Source organism: Convolutriloba macropyga, chromosome 12 (genome assembly GCF_964194025.1).
Source record: "Convolutriloba macropyga chromosome 12, txConMacr16.3, whole genome shotgun sequence".
Taxonomy (NCBI): Eukaryota; Metazoa; Xenacoelomorpha; order Acoela; family Convolutidae; genus Convolutriloba; species Convolutriloba macropyga.
The window spans coordinates 48,935,429-48,960,817 of NC_134479.1; the positions used below are offsets into that span (position 1 = coordinate 48,935,429).

A 25,389-nucleotide genomic window follows, 5' to 3' on the forward strand; every position below is an offset into this window, starting at 1 on the left:
CAGGTGATTATTATGGCCCTGCTACTAATATCTGAATTACTTTGAAAAACAGAAGCTTTGTTACGACCAGTTTAGGAGGAGAAAAAGAACAGATCAAGCCGAACTGAAAAAATACTGATATACAAGATCCAATTCATAAGTGAAAGAAAACTCAAATAAACTCATCAAAAGAAAACGCAGCGACTATCACAAATTGAATAGATGTCTTGATTAATAAGTGAGAGAAAATATAAGACAGACTAAAGCTTTCGAGTGATAGTTTTTCTTCTTCAGTCCGTGCAAAAACCTGAGTGCCCTTTTCAGTTTTTGATTACAAGTCTAAATCCAGTGTTTTAACGTTAACAAAAATGTTTCGGAGCCGGGTTCATTATTCATCGAAAGAAGCACAGCAGTTTCAGAGTATTCAACGTGAAGGTCAATAATATGGCTGTTCACTTTTAAAGTTGAATTTTGTTGGCCCAAACAAGTCAGAGCTTTCTATTGAAATCCCCCAACGCGGGTACTGTTTTTGGAACCGGCTTCTTCCAAACAAACTTGTACAAAAATGACCAGATAACAGATACTGAATTTGGTTACCTGAGTTTGAGACAAGGGAAGTACTTGTGACTCAACTCAATTGCATCAACTAATGCCGGGAGCTCTTCTAACTCGCGTAAGCCTACAAAGGAGTTTGGTTATATCAAGTAAGATTCAAAAGGGAAAAATTAAACATTGTATAAAATACCTTGATAGATCTTTGCAGAATGGCTCCATTGCAAAGATTCCACTTATCCGCAAACTCATCAATATTGTGTTGGTCCTAAAAACATTCTTTAGCTCTTTTAACCGATATTTAATGAGCTAGAATTATTTTACACTTGTTTGACTGAAAAATTCATTCTGCAACTTCATTCTGCATCTCGACGCAGTACAATTTTTAACTTTTCCCTTTTGAATCTTACTTGATATAACCAAACTCTTTTGTAGGCTTACGCGAGTTAGAAGAGCTCCCGGCATTAGTTGATGCAATTGAGTTGAGTCACAAGTACTTCCCTTGACTCAAACTCAGGTAACCAAATTCAGTATCTGTTATCTGGTCATTTTTGTACAAGTTTGTTTGGAAGAAGCCAGTTCCAAAAACAGTAGCCGCATTGGGGGATTTCAATAGAAAGCTCTACCTTGTTTGGGCCAACAAAATTCAACTTTAAAAGTGAACAGCCATATTATTGACCTTCACGTTGAATACTCTGAAACTGCTGTGCTTCTTTCGGTGAATAAATAACCCGGCTCCGAAACATTTTTGTTAACGTTAAAACGCTGGATTTAGACTTGTAATCAAAAACTGAAAAGGGCACTCAGGTTTTTGCACGGACTGAAGAAGAAAAACTATCACTCGAAAGCTTTAGTCTGTCTTATATTTTCTCTCACTTATTAATCAAGACATCTACTCAATTTGTGATAGTCGCTGCGTTTTCTTTTGATGAGTTCATTTAAGTTTTCTTTCACTTATGAATTTGATCTTGTATATCAGTATTTTTTCAGTTCGGCTTGATCTGTTCTTTTTCTCCTCCTAAACTGGTCGTAACCAAGCTTCTGTTTTTCAAAGTAATTCAGATATTAGTAGCACGGCCATAATAATCACCTGCAGATTTCATGACGAGAACTTGCAATTAAAGCTTAGATATTGTCATTTTGCTTTAGTTTCGATGGAGCCAGAAACCTCAATTATATGAATTGGACCTGATTTTTGCGGTGAACCAAATTAAACTGTCCTTATCAGTGAACAGACTTGTTTGAACTTACTTTTGTATTATGTGCTAGTTTTCAATAAGTTGATCTAGTTTTGAAAAAAGAATGATAAAATGTACATTTCTTCTATGATTACTTTTTTGCTGCTCGGAGACAGGGCTATAATAATGACCAGCAAGTTTTTAAAGTTTTTTCTTCGCCAAGCGTATCGTCTCATGGTTGCATCAAAGATTCTTGGTTCGCTCTGTTTTAGAAGTTTTGATATCTTGAGTGAATTTTGAAACTAGGAGAAAATTTTGGTTTCGGCTCAAAAAGGTCCAAAATAGTGACCTTTAAAGTGTGAAGAAGTTTTCCTTAAAATGTCGGCGGCCGAAATTACAGCCCGAGTTGAGTCAACTGTCCATAATTACAAACTACTGGCGTAAATTGACTTTCATCTGACTGAATGACTAAGTGACAGAGATTGAGTAAGAAGTAACAAAACTAATGCTGCAGAAAATGTCATCAATTTTTCCAACCAAGATAGCCTATATCGTTTTCTTGTGGAAAGTTAAATAACTTCCGTTCAAGCTGTAGACTATAAGTCATCTTTCAATGAGTTCCTGAGTGATTGTGACCGCGATTTTTGCAGTTTCTCAGTAATTGCAAAAAAAGGATTTAAAAAGCTGTAGTTGTTTCTGCATTAGTAGGGGTTGTTGGAAATTTGTCGGAAGCTCTAGACTTTGTGTTTTGTTTTCCAACATTTGTTTGCCAATACGCTCATCAAAGTCGAATAATGCTGGGACCAATCTCTTTTGTTAATCATTCTTGTCGTCCCAATAATGCCTTCAAAATACAAAAATCAAAAATGGGAATAGTGCGTATGGTGACCGTTAGCGACGTAGCTCAAGGAGAACAAATCTGCGTCAGTTACGTTGCAAAATACTTTTTACATTGAGATATCAACACATGCCAGTGTCCACACAGCGATCTTCTTTCTGCAAAGAAAATTCGCTTCAGAACAAACAGCAGTCGTCCCTTGGAATCCAGTCGTCAGAAGGCTTCATGCTCTAAAGAAAAACAACCACTAATGTCAGACCAAGTCCACATAGATGACAAAAATTCAGAAATTGAAGTTTTGCCGCTTGTGGAGAAGTCAATTGCTCTCGTAGAGGACATTTCTTTCTCTCAAAATTCGAATGCATTGTCCCGGCAATCAACTGGGTGCCCACAACATAGAATTGAGGGGGGAATGAACAAAGACAGGAATTTTCCCTAAAATGTACAATTTGAAAAGAAAACATTGATGTGGCTGATGTGATGTATCACATGAAGCCACAACATCGCTTCGCGGCGCAGATTCCCTCCCTTTTGTCAACACCCTTTTCGCTTCTGTCAAAACTTTGTGCGTCATTTTGACAAACATTTGCCAGATATTCCGAATAAACTGATGATTTTTCAATCGCATTTCGTTTGCAGTGCTCTTTTGGATTCGCAAACTCTGTCAATTGCACCTTCTAGTCATCAGGTTTCTAGTGAGCTCCAAGATTTTCAACAAATCTGGGAATCTTGTGACAGTAAAATTGATGCGGTGTTGGAACTTCAGAGTCCATCTTTCCTCAATAAAAGACAGTTTTCGAATTAGCAGTACCTTCGGTATCAAACAAAAGGATCCTAAATGAAATAAAGAAAACACTAACTGAAAAAGGGTCCAGCCTGTTGTTTTTTTCCTCCTCTAAGTGCCTTCGGATAGATATTGTTCGAAGTCATTCATCAGAAACGAAACAATCCGATGAGTTCTTGCAGGAGAACATAATTTACGTTTCAGAGTCAGAAACTCCCAATGAAACAGAAGAAACTTTTGAAAAACATTTTTAAATTTTCTCAAAAATTGCCCGAGGTGAAGCGGGCGATGAACTTCTGTTACGTGTATCATCATCTTCCTCAATAACTTTAAGCAACGCGTTCAACTTCCCTGATCAGATTGGGAGCTACTTCAACCTTTTGTTCGAGTCAATCTTTCAAATTTCTGAAAATTCCTTAGCGATTCCATCTGAACTTTGATTGAAAAACTTCGAGATTCTATGTAGTGTCATTAGCAACAGTAAAATTTGTACTATAAAAAAAAGCACTGCCATCCAAAAAGTTTTGCGGAAACAAGGCAACTACGTATCTGAAGAGGAAGTGATTCTCGGCACGAGGCAGGAAACCAGACTCAAGTTTGGCTGCCCAATGCAAGTCTGTGTAAAACAAGTCTGCTATTTTGTCCACTTTGAAAAAATTTGAAAAATATGCTCCTGAAAAATGACAAAGTCGTGGATCAGATTTTTAATTACAACAAAATTTTGCGAAAATATCTGACCAAGGTCTTTTAATCGACATTCAGCAAGCTAAGTCGTTTGGAAACATTGGAACTCTATTTGATCTGCCTCTACCTGAAGGTGTGGAGATGCCCCTGACTCATTTAAGCTGAGCTTACAATTGTACTCAGATGATTTTGAGCCAGCTAACCAAATTGAGTCACGCAGAACCATACACAAGGTTACTTGTTTTTATTGGATTCTAAAAAATCGTCCTCCGTGGTTAACTCATCAAGCGCATGCAGTAAACGTTGCTGCGGTCTGAAACATCTTTGTTTTGCAACGCTAGGGTTACAAGATGATCCTTTCTAGAATCAATAAAGATTTGGAGAGCTTAAAAGATCCATTCAATGTCGTAACTGATGAGGTTACGAAAAATACAATCAATGGAGCTCAATTGTCGTTTTGTAGCTGATAATGCTGAGTATCATTCGGCGCTAGGTTTTGTAAAGAGCTTCTCAAAAGCATTTTGCTGCGAAGGATATCTGACATTTGTTGACAATTTGAATAAGCAATTTGACCAATCAAAATGTTTGTTGCGTAGTTTCCAAAGTTTTACGAAAATTTGAAAACGTTGAATTAAATCGCTAACCGTCAGAAGGTGTTCGAGCAAAGTCCCACCTAGAAACGAAGTACTTTAGTGCATACCGCAATTTGATAGCTGACATTCAACACGATTTATTTGAAGATGGATTTCAATATACTTTGAACCTAGTGATTTACATCCTGATAGTCAGTCTCAAAGTTATCTCAATTGATGTTCTTAATTACAGGCTAGAGTCTTTTGCCAAAGGTTGAGAGATTAACGGCAAACCAACAGAAATTGACATCAATCGGTAAAAACTTTTTTTTTGATTTTGTCAGGCTATCTAAAGGCTGTAACTCATTTCTTTAAGTTCAGAGAAAAAATGAACTAACAAATCATCTCGAATAAACTGAATTATTTTCTCAAAAAATGTCTCAAATTTTTTACAGAACTAAAAGTGGGGTGGTTGATTTTCGTAAGCTCAGAGATTTGAAATACCACAGTTTACGGGGCAAAACGGAACAAATCTTTACGCAAAAATTCAAAAAGCTGTTTCCTGATCAACCAGTTATCTTCAAACAGCATTGTCTAAATATTACCCAATTGTTTTACAGCAATCTGGATCTTTCATCAACCAGTGTGTGCCAAAATATGAAAGAAAGCACCAGTTTTTTTAATGTGTCGCACATCAAGAGTGCAATTTTAAAAATACTTGCAAGACTATGGTCAACACGGCAAATTTTCTTGCAGAAATCTTTGACCTGGAGGAAAACGTTGTATACGAATGCAAGCGAGAAAAAAAATTGGAATATGGTTTGAACTTTTTGATGTTTTTATTATCAAATACACTCCTAACACTGATATGCCAGTATTAGTGAAAATTGAAAAAAAATTGCGAGTGGCGAACCAATTGGTTTTCTTTGGATATACCCTTGAAATAATCAAATATTCAACTACTTTCAGAAGTTATCTGACAACCGAAACCCCAGTAACCAGTTTTTTGTCATACAATTCTCTGTTCGACTTTTACTGCTATTCCATACATCGATGCTTCGATCAGAAATGCATTAAAGGTCATATCATTTTGCGAAGTAATCTCCTCATCAGTAATTTTGCGAGCTTGCTGACAAATGCATAAAAACTTCCTGTAACGAGCTATTATTCTAGAAACAAATTCTTTGAAGATGCTGATGTATTGTAATTTTGTCTGAAATTATTTTTTCCAAACTATTGTCGTGAAATTGTAATTTTTTCTATTGTTGTTGGTGTCATTTAATTATAAAACTCTCCAAGATATCTTGTCTTTCTAATCAGCGCGCTACGGCTTATAAGAGAAAATAACAAATTTTGAAAACGCTTCAGATAATGCTAAACAACACAAAAGTGAGCAAAACAATCACAATCGTCACTGTTGCTCACTGATGGTAAATTCACATATACAAAGGTATCAAGCAAAAAGTGGAGCTTAATATCAACCCGGAATCCATGATAGCTTCTTGTTTAGCTAAATTCTTTTACCTGGCGTAAAGCTCGAAAACTACTGAAACTTGAGAAATCAGGCTCTAAAACTACAAGTAACTTTCAAGGTTATTTCCCTGTTTGCTTTGGTTTTTTCTTCTTTCCGTGTCTTGGCAGGGGAATGGGCCATAATAATGTTGATTTGAGGCACACTGTTTGTAGTTTCTGGAGAGTTTTCTGCAGTTGGGCAATAATTTTGACCAACCTGAGACATGTTATGCCACTATTTGTTTCTACTCCCAGTTCTACAACTGAAGCTTTAGTACGTATTAAGATTGAAACACTGTCACAATTTTTGGTGTTTTTGACTAACCGTCATTTAATTCCAATGCTTGCTAAGCCTCTGAATCGCGATTAATGAATGCCAATAAAGTCCTCATTTAGATTAGCTAGGGATTTTCCGAGCAACTCGAGGCATTCAGTCCCAAGTTTTTTTAAATCAATTTCTTCTGCTAATGTGTTTAAATCAGCATCAGATTAATGTTCAGTGATCAATTTTCCCAGGAAGTTGCAGTTGAGACAACAGTAACGTAAGATTTTCACGACGTCATTTCTACAGTTCAACCTCGTTTAGTTTCTGCTAAAAGTTACAAATAATTTTCAATTTCCATTGCCTAGACTTTTCTTCTTTCGTGTTTTGGTATGAAAACTGGGCCATATTAACGACCAGTTGAGATAGACTTTTTGTAATTTTTAGAGAATTTTTGTGAGCAGTTGGGCCATAATTTTGACCAACCCGAGGCTTTTCGTGCGAATAATTGTTTCTACTTCCAGTTCTACAACTGAAGCCCTAATTTGTATTTAAAATGAACCACTGTCTCTAATTTCTGGTGATTTCTAAACCAATTTTCGGTTGCTGAACCGAAAAAATAATATTACATGAGAAATCATGTGAAGTTTGCCAAAAAATTTGTGTATTTTTACCCGATTTCTCGCGTAAAAGGAATCACACTATAAAAGGTCGATTTACACGAGATATCGTGTAAGTTTACACGATTCTTTCTTGCTTAACCTCTGCATTTTTCGTGTGATTCACACGATTAATCATGTAATTTTCATGCAATTTTTTGGGTGTTTCCGACCAATGTTTCATGTGTTTTCACACGAAAAATCATGTGGTTTTCACTTGAAAGTTTGGTTGAGAACACACGACAAATCGTTTGAATTTTAAATGATTTATCGTGTGAATCACACGAGAAATCCTGAGATTAACCCCGAGAGAATCGTGTGAATTTACATGATTTCTCGTGTAAATCGACATTTTATCGTGTAATTCCTTTTACGCGAGAAATCGGGTAAAAATACACGATTTTTTGTTGAATTCACACGATAAATTCTTAGAAAGTAACTCAAATAATACGGTAGGAAACAAGTTTTTCTTCAAATATTAGTATTTATTTCAAATAAGAATTATTTATCGGTAAAGCAAATAAAAACATGCAATTGGGGTTCAGAACCAATACCAAAGCATGAATGAGGCGATTTGAACTCGCAAAAGAAAACAAAGGGAAACAAATATTTGGTCAGAACGATATGTTTCCAATTCAGAAGTTGTGTATTGTTCATTTGTTGTATCAATTCATCTCTCCATCTCTGAATACTCCAATTCATCTTCCTCACATTTGAGTACAACTGCAGTTCTCTCTTCTTTATCGCTTCCAGACTATCTATTACCTCATTCATTTTCTTCTTTTCTTCATCTGTTGCTTTTCTTAACTTATTGTGGTAGTGTGACTTGAGTGCCCTCCATATGTACAGAGTACACAGACACTCTCTTCCTGATTGATCTTTTGCCTGGATATTTATCCACGTCCCCTCCTCCTCCCACCCCCTCTCCTCTGCCTCTCTCCCTCCATTACTCATTGCACTGTACAAATCAGCATTTCTACCAAGTCTACGATATTGTTCAAATACAAAAACACTCCACTGACTGTCGGGGTGCTCTCTGTTCAACATATCATAAGTTGCATCGCACTTATGTCCATAATTTCCTTCTGTTTTGTTGAATATCTCAAGAGCCACTTTCCTCCATCCATCTACAACAACAAACAAACAATCCAAGTAAAATTAGCGAAATACTTTAGAAGGTAAATGGAAAATCAAATAAAAAATCATGGATAGTTGGTTTTTAGCATTTTCTCCACATTTAGAATAGAATCTTGCTACTGAGGTTCTCATGTGAATTATCACATTTCTATATAGTTCGAAAGTATTCTTTGATAGTTCTACTAACAATTTTCAGTTTTTGTGTTGCGTTGTAAGTTCTGCATAACATTCAACAATTTTTAACGCATATTCTACTTGACCAAATTAAGGCTCTTTTCTGTTATTGCCCCCCACGTCCATTTGTAACCCCCACTTATACATGTTATAGCATATTGGTCGCATTTCATACACTTGTATATATAATTATATACAAAAGACTTTTTACAATTTAATTATGCAGTGGAGTTTTGAAATTAAGACGTATACGGTAAATGGACTTTGCTTATAATGTAAGCAGACAGAGAATAATTCGAGTTTTTAATATTCTGGCGCTGTTTTAATAGGTGAGGTGGCTGAGCTTACTAACTCAACAAGCAAGTGCAATAGCGTGAAGTTAGAATAGTGAAGTTAAAGCAGTGAAATTAGAATAGCATGACAAGCGAAATTTAAAGCTGCATTCTATTGAAGCCATATTGATTTGTTCACTTTCGCCAATATTTGTATTTAGTAACCTTTATTACTGCGCAATGGTCATATATGAAATAAAACTCAAACTCGAACTATCTCAACACACAGCAAAACAATTTTACGACTTCACACTTTTGCGTCAGATTCTTCGCAAATGGTTTGAGAATCAAACCGGGCTTGATAAAGAATATTCGACATAAATTCTACATAGTTAACAAACTTCTCATGACATCAAGTTTACACTTAAAAAGTGACGTTATGGAAAAGTCGACATTCTGTAGACATTCTTTTTTACAGCCAATCAGAGACGCAATGTTGACACGTAAAATCACGTATTTATTAGCATAAAACGAGATCGAATAACTACCAAAACAGTGAAACTCGTTACATTTGCCTGATTACACTAACATGCAGTTCGTATAGACGCAAATTCTTTGAACGGTAAACTACTTTTTATCGTGTCTTGTTTCTGTAGATCATTTTAGTTATTTCAGAGTTTTAAGTTAACTTTGATTTGTTGAAAAAAGAATTGACTTGATGTTCTCAATCTTTTCTTTCCAAGGAACGAAGTTCCTAAGTAGGAGATACATTGTTGCTTTCTCTTATTAGCTTTAACAAAGCCTATTCTAGTTGAATTTTGATGTTATTGAAACCAATAGAAAGACTTGCTAACATTGAGGTAAGAAAAATATTGTGGTTATGGTTACATATTGTAGTACGGCCTGTTTAACAACTGCTAACTGTAGCAGATTGAAATTTTGCATAGTGTTAAACAAGTTATAGTTGTACAATTTGTAGGAGCGGGAATTCCTATATCTGATTTATGTACTGAGTTGTGAAAAAACTCAACAAAAATTTGATTTTTTCAATTGGATTTGTTTTGTTATTCTGAGCGAAACAAACTAGCTAAACAGCAAAGCTGAACAATACGTTATTCAGACTAACTGAGCATCAAATAATGCAATGGTGAACTATAGCATAGCGGATAATATAATCCAGATAAACTAACGGCAAAACACAACATCCCGACAGATTTGAAGTAGCAGAAACGAACTGGGCGTTGAAAAATTTTCCTCATCTTTGATAGGAGAGCAGTCATTACACTTGGTCCGCCGACCGAACAGTGGAAGGCAAACTGCTGTCAAATTTGATAGAGCGGTTGTCAAAGGCGTCCCAAAATAAAATCAAACGAATCAACAACGCAACGCCAGTGAGGCAGAGCGAAGTGTGCGAGTAAAATTCACAAAAGAGTTCGAAGATCCAACCTCGTTTAAAAGGAATCAGCCAAGCAAACATCATCCAGGCAATTCAATCACAGCCAGAAGAAAACAGCTACAGTTAACAGCTCCCAAGCAATTTCAAGATTAAGTGGATGAAGTTAACACTTAACGAAGGCTTGGCTGCAAAATAATTGAAGATTCAAAACGACCCAAGAAGCTAAAAATCCTCTACCAACAGACTGTTCACCTTCTAGAAGAGTAAATACTCAAGCAACTTCGGCGTGGAAACAAGCTTGTGCCCTATCAGGAGAACTCTGTCGAGGAATATCTAAAAGAAGCAAGGAAGTGCAAAGCAAGTTTTGACTACCATTGGCTTGCATATATAAGCAGAGGCAAGCAACCAGCAATGAAAGCAGAGCAAAGAAACGCAGCTCAAGCAGTGAACGACTATAACGGTAACAAAATCTAGCCATCAAAAAACCCAGTTGCTGAAACGAGGCAAAATGGTGCAACAGCAAGCGGCCAGGATACGGAGAATGTTTCGGAACGATCTTTAGCAAAGCAATGGCGTGAATAACGGATGATGGAAGTCAATGTTGCATTCAAACCCAAGTTGCGACCAGAACATGCGCGGTCCGAACGGAACAAGAGCTGGAGATACAAATGAAAGAACTTGAAAACAAGCATCAACTACTGGATGAAGAGCGTGAGCTAGAGCGCAAAGTGAAGAGAACAGCCTTAGAGAATGTCTATGTTCGTTCCCAAGCAACTAGTGCTCGAGAGAATTCACCCTTCAACTGGACCTCAAAAAAGTGAGATGTCTCAGACTGGGTCAATAGAAACCACAACCTTCTAACACCAAATCACTCATTAGCTCGCTTCGAAGCAGCCCCTGAAGTGAACACGCATAGTCACTTCTCACTATGTCACGCAAGGGTTCATCAAGTGTTGAAGATCGGGATGTTTCCCCCAGAGCTGGTCTACAATACAGCATTGATTGATTTTTCAGGTAGCGGTGATCTGCAAAGTTTGATAAACTACTTCAAGTTTTCAAAGAGAAGTGGTGACTCTACGTTGATGATAAAGATGAAGACTGGCCTGATCTGATTTTGTTTTAAAAATGGCAACCTAGGATGGCGTTCGTGCACGAAGGGTTTTCATATTTCAAGTGACAACCAAGGGAGAAAAACCGAAGAGGGACAAACAGAGACAAACTGTTATCGAAGAAATCGAACTTCAGTTCTAACAGGAACGTTAAAGAAACGAACAACTGCAAAGTGATCACTGCCCGCAAGTTGATGTCACCTATCAGATTTGGAACTGTCCGCCATTCAGGAACGTCATAGTGAATGATCGGTACGCAGCAGTGAGCAAGCAACGCTTATGTTACGGATGTCTAGACAACGGACATGCAATCAAAGATTGTAGAGTCAAAGCGTGCAGTATCAATGGACGCAACAAGAAGCACAACCGATTGCTTCACTCAGAAAACCAAATGGACGATGGCAGTCTTGCAGTCAACGTAAGCGTAGCAACAATCAAAGAGAGTAACGAAGTTACAAACTTTCTTCAGATAGTTCCTGTCTCAATACAGAGTGATGGCAACAGGATGAACACATATGCTTTACTCGATAGTGGGCTGAACGCATATGTTTTTCTCATTGATTTCATTCATCGATAAAAGTGCGCAAGAAAAATTATGGGGCCAACACACCAATGTGACTCTCGACATAGCTGGAACACACAAAACACAGGATCTGCGGACAGAAAACGTGCCTTTCAAAATGAAAAGTCTAAATCTAAATGAGCACTCAATCGCGTTTGCACACTCGTCGATTTCCCTGGGAAAACAACAACTACAGCAAGCTGAAGCAAAGCGTTAATCATTTGCGTGTTCTACCCAACAAAAGCTTCAACTTGATATTAGTTAGCATCATACTTGGTCAAAATGTTTAAGAGCTACAACGCCCATTGGACTACAAGATAAGAACACGAATGAACAAAGTGAAGTCTAACCGAGCTGAGATGGGTAGCCAGTGGACCCACGACGGGCAAAAGAAGACAACATTTTGGTCATTTCGCCTTCACTGAAGATTTGAAAGTGGCTGAGAATATCCGAACCTGATGGTACATAAAAGCTGATGCTTCCATAATCATCGTGCTCAGTCAGTCGAAGAAAGAACTGCAGGCACAAAAGATGCTAGAGAGTATGACGAAAATCACAGGCCACCGGTTCAAAGTGCGCATGCTGTGGAATGAAGGCAAGCCAAACATACGGAACAACTAGAGCTCAGCTTTGATTCAGCTTCACTTATTGGAATGAAGACCCAAAAGAGACCCAAACCTGAAGAGTTTGTATCGACTGTCAATAGATACAGATGTTGAAAACGGATTTGTAAAGATATTGGACGAAAGGCGCGTTCGCAAAATAATGGTATTTGACTCACCATCCAGTACTAAATCCAAACAAACCTGACAAATAAGACCTGTTTCCAATGCTGCATCGAAGTACAAAGAATTATGACTAGGTGACAAGCTACTGGCAGGACCGGATCTGCTACACGAGTTCAGTTGAACTATTTTCAGATTTTGTGAAGGACCAATAGCCCTGACAGCTAACATCGAATCGATTTTTCTACAACAGTGCAGGTTTCCCAACAGGATAGAAGTTGCTTGAGGTTTCTATGACGTTCTACTATCGAACCTGTTCAGATATACAAAAATCAGCATCATGTATTTGGAGTTAAAACCGTTCTCCAATTTAAGCTCACGAGCGAATGGGGCTAGACAAAGAAGAAGAGTATCAAGTTGCAGCAAAAGTAATACAAAACAAATTCTATGTACACGATTTCATCAAAATCTGTAGGAACACCTGCAGAAGCAATTGTTTTCAACTATAACTTCTGCTCTCACAACGTGGATTTAGGATGAAGAAGTGGCTAAGCACAGCAATGCGGTTAATGAAGCAACCCCAGAAGACTTGAACTCAATCAGCAACACGAAACAACTTGAAAAGGAACCCAATAGAGAGGTATCTTCAGCGCTAGGACTACAATGGACCTTTACCGAATATAGCACTCAAGTGTAAAGAGGTACAGACAAGGAAATTGAAGCACCTGTATCCAAGAGGAAGATTCGGTCACTAGTTTCTTCACTGTTAGACCCAATCAGATTGTTTGCTCCGTTCAGTGTCCACTTGAGACGACACCTCAAAAGCATGCGGAATAAGAATGGACATCAATGGGACATCGAAGTGGAGCCTGATGACGAAGCCGATTTCCTGAGATGAAGAGAACAACTGCCAATTGTAGCTGAAAGAAGCACCGATAGAAGACAGTACAGCGAGGGATAAAACCGATTTTCATGGGTTTACTGACGCATCTGAATACACGATTTTTGCAGTGTCCTATCTACATTCCCAATCGAAAGAATATTCAATTGACCTAAAATTTGTCATTGGTAAATGCAAAGTTGCCCCGATGAGACATCTTTCAAAACCACGATTGGAAATACAAGCGGCAGTCAAGACAGTGAGGTTGAAAGAACACATTGTCAAGGGACATGAAATGAAGATACAATATTGCAGCTTTTGGTCAGACTCAACTATGGCATTGCAGTGGATACTCTGTTCCCATTGTAAACAACAAGTGTTTGTTGTCAATCGAGTAGCTGAGATACCAGATACAACTGTTGTTTCAAAGTGGAATCTTGTGAGGGGTAGCAAAAACCAAGCGGACGTTGGCACCAGAGCAAACAAAAGTGAAGAACTTGTAAAAAGTGAGTAGCTCACTGCGCCAGCCTTGATGAAACGACCAGAAATTGAATGGCCACAGCGAGTGAACCTAATCATTGCCTTATATGAAGAGAATAAATTTTCATCAGTCTTCATGATACAGACTGAAGTGAAGAAAGCTGTTGTTCAGTGGGAAGGATTCAGTAACTTAAACAGACTAGTGAATACAGTGGCATACGTAAAACGAGCTTTGAGCAAACAGAAATTAGCAACACATGTAGTAAGCGTTGAGAAAAGGGAAAAGGCAAAAGCAGTCATGGTGAAGTCACTACAGCACGGTGAACAGTTTGGTGAAGAGATGAAACCACTAAAAACCGAAACATAATCTCCAAAACGCAGCAAAATCATACAATTCTCACCCTTCATTGATGAAGAAGGACTTATTCGAGCCAAAGACAAATTAGGCAAGAGTAAATTGGACTTCAATGCAAAGAATCCAATATTGGTACCGTGTAAACATCATGCGATTGAATTATTCTTGCAAAACGAGCGCAAGGACAATGAAGAAGAGAGAACTGAGCGTAAAAGAAATATTGTTCAGCAGAAGAAAAGGATCACAGGCATACGGAACGCCTTAAGACCAATCAAGAACAAGTGTGTTGTCTGCTAAAAAGGCAGAGCAAAAACGATAGCACAAGTATTGGCTGATCTACCCGAGGAGCAATTAGATGCTTCAACAGCGTTTACAAACGTTGGAGTTGACTACTTTGGCACTTTAATTGTAAAGATTGGGCAGAGGAACGAGAAGCGATGATGTTGTGTGTTCACATGTCTAACTATGAGAGCGGTGCATGTAGAAGTAATACCCAAGTTAGACAAAGATAGTTGTCTCTACGCGATTTATTGCACGAAAAGGCAAACCGAACACAATAATCAGCGACAACGCCACAAACTTTGTTAGAGCTAAACAAGAAATTGCAGAGTATGTTGCGGCATGGAACAAAGAAGGAATCGAAGAACATCTAATTCAATGAGGAATCAGTTTTAAAATCAACCCACCCGCAGCACCTCACTTTGGAGGAATATAGGAATGGTTGGTGAGAAGTTGCAAGAAAGCAAAGTATGCATTGTTCGGTAAAGGAAAAGATCAGTCACCGAACGTTCTTTCAACAACGATATGCTTGGCAACAGGAACTTTTGTTTATTTTGTCTATCATGCGCAGAAGAATTCGTTGATCCATTATAGCGTACTATTATTAGTACGCAATCGTCGTACATGAAATGAAACTCAAACTCATACCATCTCAACACCCAGCAAATCAATATTACGACTTCACATTATTGCATCAGATTCCTTGAGATCGGTTTTGAATCAACCTGTTACTGATACAGAACATTCGACAAAATTTCTACATGGTTAACAAACTTCTCCCGTGACATCAAGTTTATACTGAAGAGGCGACGATATGGTAAAATGCATTCTGTCAACATTCTGATCTACAACCAATCAGAGATTTAATTTTAACATTTAAAACCACGTGACTTTCAGCATAAAAGACGCCTGGAAAACTACCCACCATCAGTGAAATTTGTTACATTTGTCTTATTAAACTGACATAGATTGCGTATTAAAGCACATTCCATGAGCGGCGAATTATTTGTTATCATGTCTTGTTTCTATAGATCATATTAGCGATTGTACAATGTTTATTTACCTTTGACTTGTTGAAAAGAGAATTGACTTCGATTTTCTCACTCCTTCCTTCTGAGGAACGAAGTTCCTAATTAGGAGAAACTTTGTGCAAAGCATATAGTTAATTTCTCTTAATGGCTTTAACGGAGTCTGCTCTAGTCCAATATTAGTGTTATTGAAACGAATAGAGAGACTTGCTATATTGAAGTTATAAAAAATGTTGCTGTTGCGGTTACATATTGTAAGACGGCTTGTTTAACAACTGCTAAATGTAGCAGATTAAAATTAGCCAAGTTATAGGGCTACAATTCGCAGGAACCGAAATTACTAAATTCGATTTATTTATTGAGTTGTTAATAAAACTCAACAAGAATTTGAGTGTTCAATTTGAATTATTTTGTTATTCTCAGCGAAACAAGTTTGCTATATAGCAACCTTGAACAATTAGTTATTGAGATTAATTGAGCAACGAGTAATACAACGGTAATCTACAGTAAAGCGAATAATACAGTTCACAAAAGTTAACTTCAAAAGCACAATATGCGGGCAGATTTGAAACCACTGAAGCGAACTGAGCGGTGTAAAGTTTTCCTTGCCTTTGATAGGAGAGTAGCCGTTACAACAGGAACAGCTTTATGGCACTAATTTTTTTAACATGCGGAAACAAAATTTGATCCATTCGTCTACCGTACAGGCAATTTATTATGTCTAAAATAAGGGCCTTCTAAGAAACCAAAAGTATTTATTTGGGGTTGGAAAGAGACTGGCTATATAAGACAGGGGGCAGCAGAAAAGAACCCGAATTAATACCAATTGAATAAAAATGTTTATTTGATTTTTGATTTTGGAGATGACATGTTTTACTGGTCATTCCCATCATACCCCACCCATGCCTTCTAAAAGGGGGTATAGTGGTAAAGACGCCCATAAAATTGAAAACCAACGAGCTCGGTGAAAAAATAAAGGTATGAAAATGAACAAAAAGTGTAAATAAAATTTGAAATAATTCTTGGTGATTACAATCATCATCAAATTATTGAGAATTTTTGATGTTCGGATGCAACAAATTAGGCATGTAAATAAACACTTGAAAACAAAATATGTGCAACAATTGTGTGTAAATTTCAGAAATTTTGCTGACGTTTAATTATCAACGGTTCATATGTTTTCTGTGCTTACTTTCTGTGCTTATAGCTGCCATTGACTTACCATCTTTTGTTGGTTTTACCGTGATAGTTGTGATTTTGTTTAATTGCTGTGCCAAATCGTTCAGCTGCTTTGCCCTCAATTCAACCTCTGTTTGGGTTTTCATCTTCTCCAAATCAGCTTGAAGTTGCTTGTTCTTCTGCTCAAATTCGTCAGACATTTTCTTCTTCTCTTTTTCAAAAGCATTGCTTCTTGCCTCGTTATCAGCTTCAACTTTTCGCTTCTCTTCATCATGTTTATTTTTTAAACTTTGCTGTTGTGTTTCGAGAGTTTTAACCTGTTGGTGAAGTTTCTGATCAGTTTGTCCTTGTTGTTGGAATTTCTGTAGCAGTGATTCTTGTTGATCTTTCAAATTTTTTAGCTCACTTTCAAAAATCTTCTGTTTTTCCTCGCTCTGTTTATCCATTGTTTGTTTCAATTGGTCTTGTTCGCGCTGTTTTTGAGCCATTTTGAGGTCAAGTTGCAATCGCAGATCCGACTGTTCCTTCTGGTAGTTTGTCTCCATACTTTGGTGCATTGTCAGAAGATGTGCTAGTTGATCTAGATGTCGTTTTTCCATTTGTTCCCGTCCTCTCATTCGTTCTTTCCTTTCTTCTTCTCGTTCTCGTTCTAACTTCTGTTTATACTCGTCGAAATCTTTTTTCATTCGTTCATAGTCTTTCGCCCTTTAAAAAAGTGACAAAGAAGCAACATTTTTGCGACAGTGTTATCCTCATTAAGCATTTTTCATTTAAATGTTTTTGTGTTGTTTTTTTTTCAGAGATAATCAGATAATCAAATTATTGAAAAAAAAATCGCTGGTTTTTGGAGTTTAAAACGATAACTAAATAGCAATATTTTTTTGAACTCAACTTCAATACCGGTTCAGAAAGTTTTCGGAAACTTCGATTATTTTTACTTTTCAAAAAGTTCTAAAAAATGCTAAAAACGCTTGGAAGTGATTCATCGAGAGCGGACAAATGTAAACAGAAAATGAGGAAAATGAGCAACAAACTAAATTTGGTTCAAGTATTGAAAAGTTCTCAGAATAAGTTGTTCCTCAAAAATTAATTGATGACTACTGCCAACTAATTTTCTTTAAAACAAAATGACAATAAAAAGCTTGATACCACTTGCCAGTTATGCACTTGCTGTGAAGCAAAGTAATTTGACAGCATCAACTTTATGGCTTTTTGATGGTTTTAAAAAATATGAAGAACATGGTTGCAATTATGGAGGTTATAGATAAAAAGTTATTTTGTCTGGTTTCCAATTTTAGTTATTTGTTATGCCGCAAACCGACAATCAAAACCAGGTTTTATTAGCGGATATGAAAGATCCAAAGTTTTGAAGACTGAGAGACCCCATTTTGTACAGAAACTTTACTTTTTAACCAAATGAAATCAGCAAACGTGTGTCGTAGCGTTCCAACGGAACAATTAGTTGATCTAATTAAACGAATTCAGCGAGAAGATTCCTCTATCAAAACACTGAGTATGTTGTGATTTCCTTCAAAATGTGCCATAGGCTTCAAAAAACCACTACTGAGAGGACCCAAAAAGCCACTACTACCCTATAGCATTGAAGACATGACACAAACTGTTTATAAAATGTACGATCCTAACTTTGGAAGCAAAAATTTTGAAACAAGACACTTGGGAACAGTCCAGAAACACGATTAACGACTGCCCTCGAACTTCGCAAACCTTTGCTGGAGTGGATTGTTGGATTTGAATATTGCAATCAGAAACCAGTACCGAGCAATCAGAAACCAGTACATGAAACCTGAAAGGGTATTTATTCTAGTGGGTAGACAGTACTGCTGTGATTCAGTGGATAGCAAGGCCAAAATTTCTCAAAAAAGAGAGCAATTGTGGCCACACACTCCTCGTAAAATCATTGTACCAGCATTCGCCGCGTAAGTGAAAAATAAACGGTTAGAGAGACTAGTCAAAATTACAGTGGCGTCTGGGACAAGTTCCTGACAGAAAACCATAGAATTGTAATTTCCTTATAGTGTTTTTTTTTTCGAAAAATCAGAAGAGCTTTAAATGAAAAGCTCCATCCTTAAAAACTTTTAATGGAAGCTTGAAATTAATTTTCAGTAGCCTCACAAAGTCTAAGCTTTGAGTATGAAATATAATGTGTATCGAGAGCACAAAACATTCATGGTAGAAGTTGTATCATCTCTTGCAACCCTGTAAAATTTAGAGAGGGATATCTAAGACCCAATTGTTGCCTGCCAAAAACCCCAGTATCTGTTAGTATCAGAAACTCTATGATTTTGAACGCAAAGAACGGGATTGTTCTCTCATAAGTCCGATACTCGCGCTCAAAAAACCATCACACAGTAGTGTTGCATCTGAAAAATATCATTCAGCCACATTTGTTTTTCGCAAAAGTCACTCACGTTCTAAAAAAAATAAACGTTCAGAACTCTTTTGCCGACTATAAGATCGATTGAACTGTCAGTTAAAATAGGAAAATTTACCAAGAAAACTTTTTCCACAGTACAGGTGGCTTTTGGAATCGTTGTGTTGGATTTCTTTGGCCTCTCCTTGACACAACAACAAAAGAACCGCAGTTTTTTCTTTACACTTCGATTGTAGTGCTAGCAGTACACTTTGAGGTATATATTAGTCAATCAACTGCATCTAAAATGTTTGCATTCCAATGCTTCCGCTCACGTGGATGAATCCCTCAAAACATTTTATGCGATCAAAAAAAAACATGTAGCACGAACCGAAGATTTCCCAACAGAAAATCCAGAGACTCATTTGGTCGAGAAAGTAGCACAAAAAATAACAATTTAATTCACCATTTTATCCTAATTTGGAGTTGTATGGGAACGAATGGTTGGCATCGCCAAATCTTTAATTCACTAGATTGCAATGAATTGCAATCTCAAATACAAAGTGTTTTTTGCGCAGGATTTTGAGGTGGCAACTATTTTGAGTACTCGTCCACTGAGAGCTGTATCCAATGATGCATTGGATAATGAAGCGTTGATAACGAGTCATTCCCTTCTATCTAACATTTTAAAGATTCAATTGTTTAGTTCCCCACCAGCCACAGAACACCTAATCCATGAGAAAGGAAAAAACGAAAGCAATCAAATTAACGAATAAAAAAGGTGTATAGAATGTGCAAGCAAAAACATCAATGGATCAAGGGTCTTTGGAAAGGGTTGTCAGAAAAACCCAGGGAATGGTCAAAGCGTTTGCAGGGTTTGGGGGTAAAGATTTTCCTTCCTGTCAATTTTTGTCTATTAGAAATGACTGTATATCCAAAAATCAACAGCAACATAATTTGACAAATTCAATTCCAATCAATCAAATCAGACGATGGTACAACGGAAGATGAGAGAGATACCAACATAAAGTTGACCAGTCGAAAGTGGGGTCGGAGAACGTCCCGAAAAGAAAAAATTGGGCACGTGGCAATTGAAAGAAGGCATGAAACCAGTATAATCTTAATTTCATTTCTTAAGCAATCGGTTTCAACAGTCCATTACAGATTTCGGTTTCTGATGCACATAATAGCTTCAGGGTAAAGAACACATAGTAACTCATGGCATGGAGACTGACACTAGGATATAGTGATTTTTATCGAAAAAGGAGAGCTTGGTCCTTACAAAATTTTAACGGACGCTAAAAATTAATTTCAAGTAGCCTCCAAAAATCTAAGTTTTGAGTTCGAAATATGATGTGTTTCTATAGCACAAAACATTCCTGGTAGAAGTTGTGTCATCTTTGAAACCCTGTTTTTTGCAAAGAGGGATATCTAAGACCCAACAGTTGCCTGCCAAAAACCCCAGTATCTGTTAGTATCAAAAACTCTATGATTTTGAACGCAAAGAAGGGGATTGTTCTCTTTCAGTTTCAATATCCGCGTTCTAGAAACCACCACACAGTAGTGTTGCATCTGAAAAATATCATTCAGTCACATTTGTGTTTCGCAAAAGTCACTCACGTTCTAAAAAAAATAAACGTTCAGAACTCTTTTGCCGACTATAAGATCGATTGAACTGTCAGTTAAAATAGGAAAATTTACCAAGACAACTTTTTCCACAGTACAGGTGGCTTTTGGAATCGTTGTGTTGGATTTCTTTGGCCTCTCCTTGACACAACAACAAAAGAACCGCAGTTTTTTCTTTACACTTCGATTGTAGTGCTAGCAGTACACTTTGAGGTATATATTAGTCAATCAACTGCATCTAAAATGTTTGCATTCCAATGCTTCCGCTCACGTGGATGAATCCCTCAAAACATTTTATGCGATCAAGAAAAAAACATGTAGCAGGAACCGAAGATTTCCCAACAGAAAATCCAGAGACTCATTTGGTCGAGAAAGTAGCCAAAAAATAACAATTTAATTCACCATTTTACCTTAATTTGGAGTTGTATCGGAACGAATGGTTGGCATTGCCAAATCTTTAATTCACTAGATTGCAATGAATTGCAATCTCAAATACAAAGTTTTTTTGCGCAGGATTTTGAGGCGGCAACTATTTTGATTACCCGTCCTCTGAGAGCTGTATACAATGATGCATTGGATAATGAAGCGTTGACAACGAGTCATTCCCTTCTATCTAACTTTTTAAAGATTCAATTGTTTAGTTCCCCACCAGCCACAGAAGACCTAATCTATGAGATAGGAAAAAACGAAAGCAATCAAATTAACGAAAAAAAAAGATGTATAGAATTTGCAAGCAAAGAAATCAATGGATCAAGGGTCTTTGGAAAGGGTTGTCAGAAAAACCCAGGGAATGGTCAATGCGTTTACAGTGTTTGGAAGTAAAAATTTTCCTTCCTGTCAATTTTTGTCTATTAGAATTGACTGTATATCCAAAAATCAACAGCAACCAAATTTGACAAATTCTAATTCCAATCAATCAAATCAGATGATGGTACAACGGAAGATGAGAGAGATGCCAACATAAAGTTGACCAGTCGAAACTGGGGTCGGAGAATGTCCCGAAAAGAAAAAATTGGGCACGTGGCAATTGAAAGAAGGCATGAAACCAGTATAATCTTAATTTCATTTCTTAAGCAATCGGTTTCAACAGTCCATTACAGATTTCGGTTCCTGATGCACATAATAGCTTCAGGGTAAAGAACACATAGTAACTCATGGTATGGAGGCTGACACTAGGATATAGTGATTTTTAACGAAAAAGCAGAGCTTTAAAGGAAAAGCTTGGTCCTTACAAAATTTTAATGGAAGCTAAAAATTAATTTCAAGTAGCCTCCAAAAACCTAAGTTTTGAGTTCGAAGAATAATGTGTTTCGGTAGCACAAAAAATTCCTGGTAGAAATTTTATCATCTTTGAAACCCTGTTTTTTGCAAAGAGGGATATCTAAGACCCAACAGTTGCCTGCCAAAAAAAAACCCCAGTATCTGTTAGTATCAAAAACTCTATGATTTTGAACGCAAAGAAGGGGATTGTTCTCTCATAAATTTGATAATCGCGTTCTAGAAACCATCACACAGTGGTGTTGCATCTGAAAAATATCAGTCAGCCACATTTGTGTTTCAAAAAAGTCAATCACTTTTTAAAAAAATAAACGTTCAGGACTTTTTTGCCGACAACAAGATCGATTGAGCAGTCAGTAAAAATTGGAAAATTTACCAAGAAAACTTTTTCCGCAGTACTGGCGGCTTTTCAAAACGTGTTGGATTTCTTTGGCCTTTCCTTGACTCAAGGACAACAAAAGGACCGCAGTTTTTTCTTTAAACTTCGTTTTTAGTGCCAGCAGTACACATTGAGGTATATAATACTCAAACAACTGCATCTACATCGTTTGCAATCCAACACTTCTGCTACCCTTGTCAAATCCCTCAACTTTTATCTGGCACAGCAAAAAAATATGTAGCAGCAACCGAAGACTTCCCAACAGATTATCCAGAGTCTCATTTTGTCGAGAAAGCAGCCGAACAAAAAAATGACAATTTAGTCCACCATTGTAACCTCATTTTGGAGTTGTATGGGAACGAATGGTTGGCATCGCCAAATCTTCAATTCGCTAGATTGCAATGAAATGCAATCTCACATACGAAAATTTCTTTACGCAGGTTCTGGAGGCGGCAACTGTTTTGAGTACTCGTCCACTGACAGCTGTATCCAATGATGTATTGGATATTGAAGCGTTGACAACGAGTCATTCCCTTCTATCTAACATTTTAGAGATTCAATTGTTCAGTTCCCCACCAGCCACAGAAGACCTATTCTATGAGAAAGGTAAAAAACGACAGCAATCAAATGAACAAAAAAAATTGATGCTGTATAGAATCTGCAAGCAAAGACATCAATGGATCAAGGGTCTTTGTAAAGAGTTTTCAGGAAAACCCAAGGAATGGTCAAAGCGTTTGCAGTGTTTGGGGGTGAAAAGGTTCTTTACTGCAGTCAAATTTTGCCAATTAGAATTGACTGTATTTTGAAAATCAACAGCAAGATAATTTGACAATTCTAATTCCAATCAATCAAATCAGATGATGGTTTTGTAGAAGAAGATAGAGATGCCAACATAAATTTCAACAGTCAAAAGTGGGGTCGGAGAATGTCCAGAAAAGAAATAGTGGGCACGTGGCAATTGGCCAAAGGCAGGAAACCAGTATAACCTTAACTTTAGTTCGTAAGCTATTGGTTTCAGCAGCTCAGAACAGGTTTCGATTCATGCAGAGTATAATAGCTTCAGGGTAAAGAACACATAGTAATAAACCGTATCGAACCTGACTCTAGGATATAGTGTCTTTTATCGAAAAATCAGGAGAGCTTTCAAGGAAAGGCTTGGTCCTTACGAACGGTTAATTGACGCTAAAAATTAATTTTAGGTAGCCTCCGAAAGTCTAAGTTTTGAGTTTGAAATATAATGGGTTTCGAGAGCACAAAATTTTCCTGCTAGAAGTTGTATCATCTCTTGCAACCCTGTTTTGTGCAAAGAAGGATATCTAAGACCCAATAGTTGCCTGTCGAAAACCCCAGTATCTGTTAGAACAAGAAACTCTATAATTTTGAACGCAAAGAACGGGATTGTTCTCTCATAGGTCCGATAATCGCGTTCTGAAGACCATCACACAGTAGTGTTGCATCTGAAAGATATCATTCAGGCACATTTGAGTTCCGCAAAAGTCTATCATGTTCTAAAAAAAATAAACGTTCAGAACTCTTTTGCCGACTATAAGATCGATTGAACTGTCAGTTAAAATAGGAAAATTTACCAAGAAAAAATTGATGTTGTATAGAATTTGCAAGCAAAGACATCAATGGATCAAGGGTCTTTGTAAAGAGTTGTCAGGAAAACCCAAGGAATGGTCAAAGCGTTTGCAGGGTTAGGAGGTAAAAAGTTCTTTCCTGCAGTCAAATTTTGCCAATTAGAATTGACTGTATTTTGAAAAATCAACACCAAGATAATTTGACAAATCTAATTCCAATCAATCAAATCAGATGATGGTACTGTAGAAGAAGATAGAGATGCCAACATAAATTTCAACAGTCAAAAGTGGGGTCGGAGAATGTCCACAAAAGAAATAGTGGGCACGTGGCAATTGAGCAAAGGCAGGAAACCAGTATAATCTTAACTTTAGTTCGTAAGCTATTGGTTTCAGCAGCTCAGAACAGGTTTCGATTCATGCAGCATATAATAGCTTCAGGGTAAAGAACACATAGTAATAAACCGTATCGAACCTGACTCTAGGATATAGTGTCTTTTATCGAAAAATCAGGAGAGCTTTCAAGGAAAGGCTTGGTCCTTACGAACGGTTATTGACGCTAAAAATTAATTTTAGGTAGCCTCCAAAAGTCTAAGTTTTGAGCTTGAAATATAATGGGTTTCGAGAGCACAAAATTTTCCTGCTTGAAGTTGTATCATCTCTTGCAACCCTGTTTTGTGCAAAGAAGGATATCTAAGACCCAACAGTTGCCTGTCGAAAACCCCAGTATCTGTTAGTACAAGAAACTCTATAATTTTGAACGCAAAGAACGGGATTGTTCTCTCATAGGTCCGATAATCGGGTTCTGAAGACCATCACACAGTAGTGTTGCATCTGAAAGATATCATTCAGGCACATTTGTGTTCCGCAAAAGTCACTCATGTTCTAAAAAAAATAAACGTTCAGGACTCTTTTGCCGACAATAAGATCGATTGAACTGTCAATAAAAATTGGAAGATTTACCAAAAAAACTTTTTTTGCAGTACTGGCGGTTTTTCGAAACGTGTTGGATTTTTTTTGGCCTTTCCTTGACACAACGACAACAAAAGTACTGCAGTTTTTTCTTTAAATTTCGTTTTTAGTGCCAGCAGTACACATTGAGGTTTATAATAGTCAAACAACTGCATCTACAACGTTTGAAATCCAACACTTCTGCTCTCTTTGGCGAATCCCTCACAAAATTTTATCCGGCGCAGCAAAAAATATGTAGCATCAACCGAAGACTTCCCAACAGATTATCCAGAGTCTCATTTGGTCGAGAAAGCAGCCGAACAAAAAAATGACAATTTAGCCCACCATTGTAACCTCATTTTGGAGTTGTATGGGAACGAATGGTTGGCATCGCCAAATCTTCAATTCGCTAGATTGCAATGAATTGCAATCTCATATACAAAAATTTCTTTACGCAGGTTTTTGAGGCGGCAGCTGTTTTGAGTACTCGTCCACTGACAGCTGTATCCAATGATGTATTGGATATTGAAGCGTTGACAACGAGTCATTCCCTTCTATCTAACATGTTAGAGATTCAATTGTTCAGTTCCCCACCAGCCACAGAAGACCTA

General features: G+C 37.3%; 1 protein-coding gene across 1 annotated transcript in view; it reads right to left on the reverse strand.

Annotated features, from left to right (window-relative positions):
- Positions 1–572: 572 nt before the first annotated feature.
- The window catches only part of LOC142350525 (uncharacterized), a 37,629-nt gene continuing 12,812 nt past the window's right edge, over positions 573–25,389 (reverse strand). The window contains exons 3-5 of the mRNA XM_075402376.1: positions 16,640–17,301; positions 7,713–8,147; positions 573–658 (exon numbers count right to left, since the gene is read on the reverse strand). Of these exons, the coding sequence (XP_075258491.1) occupies positions 573–658; positions 7,713–8,147; positions 16,640–17,301 (1,183 nt within the window). The remainder of the gene's footprint in view (positions 659–7,712; positions 8,148–16,639; positions 17,302–25,389) is intronic.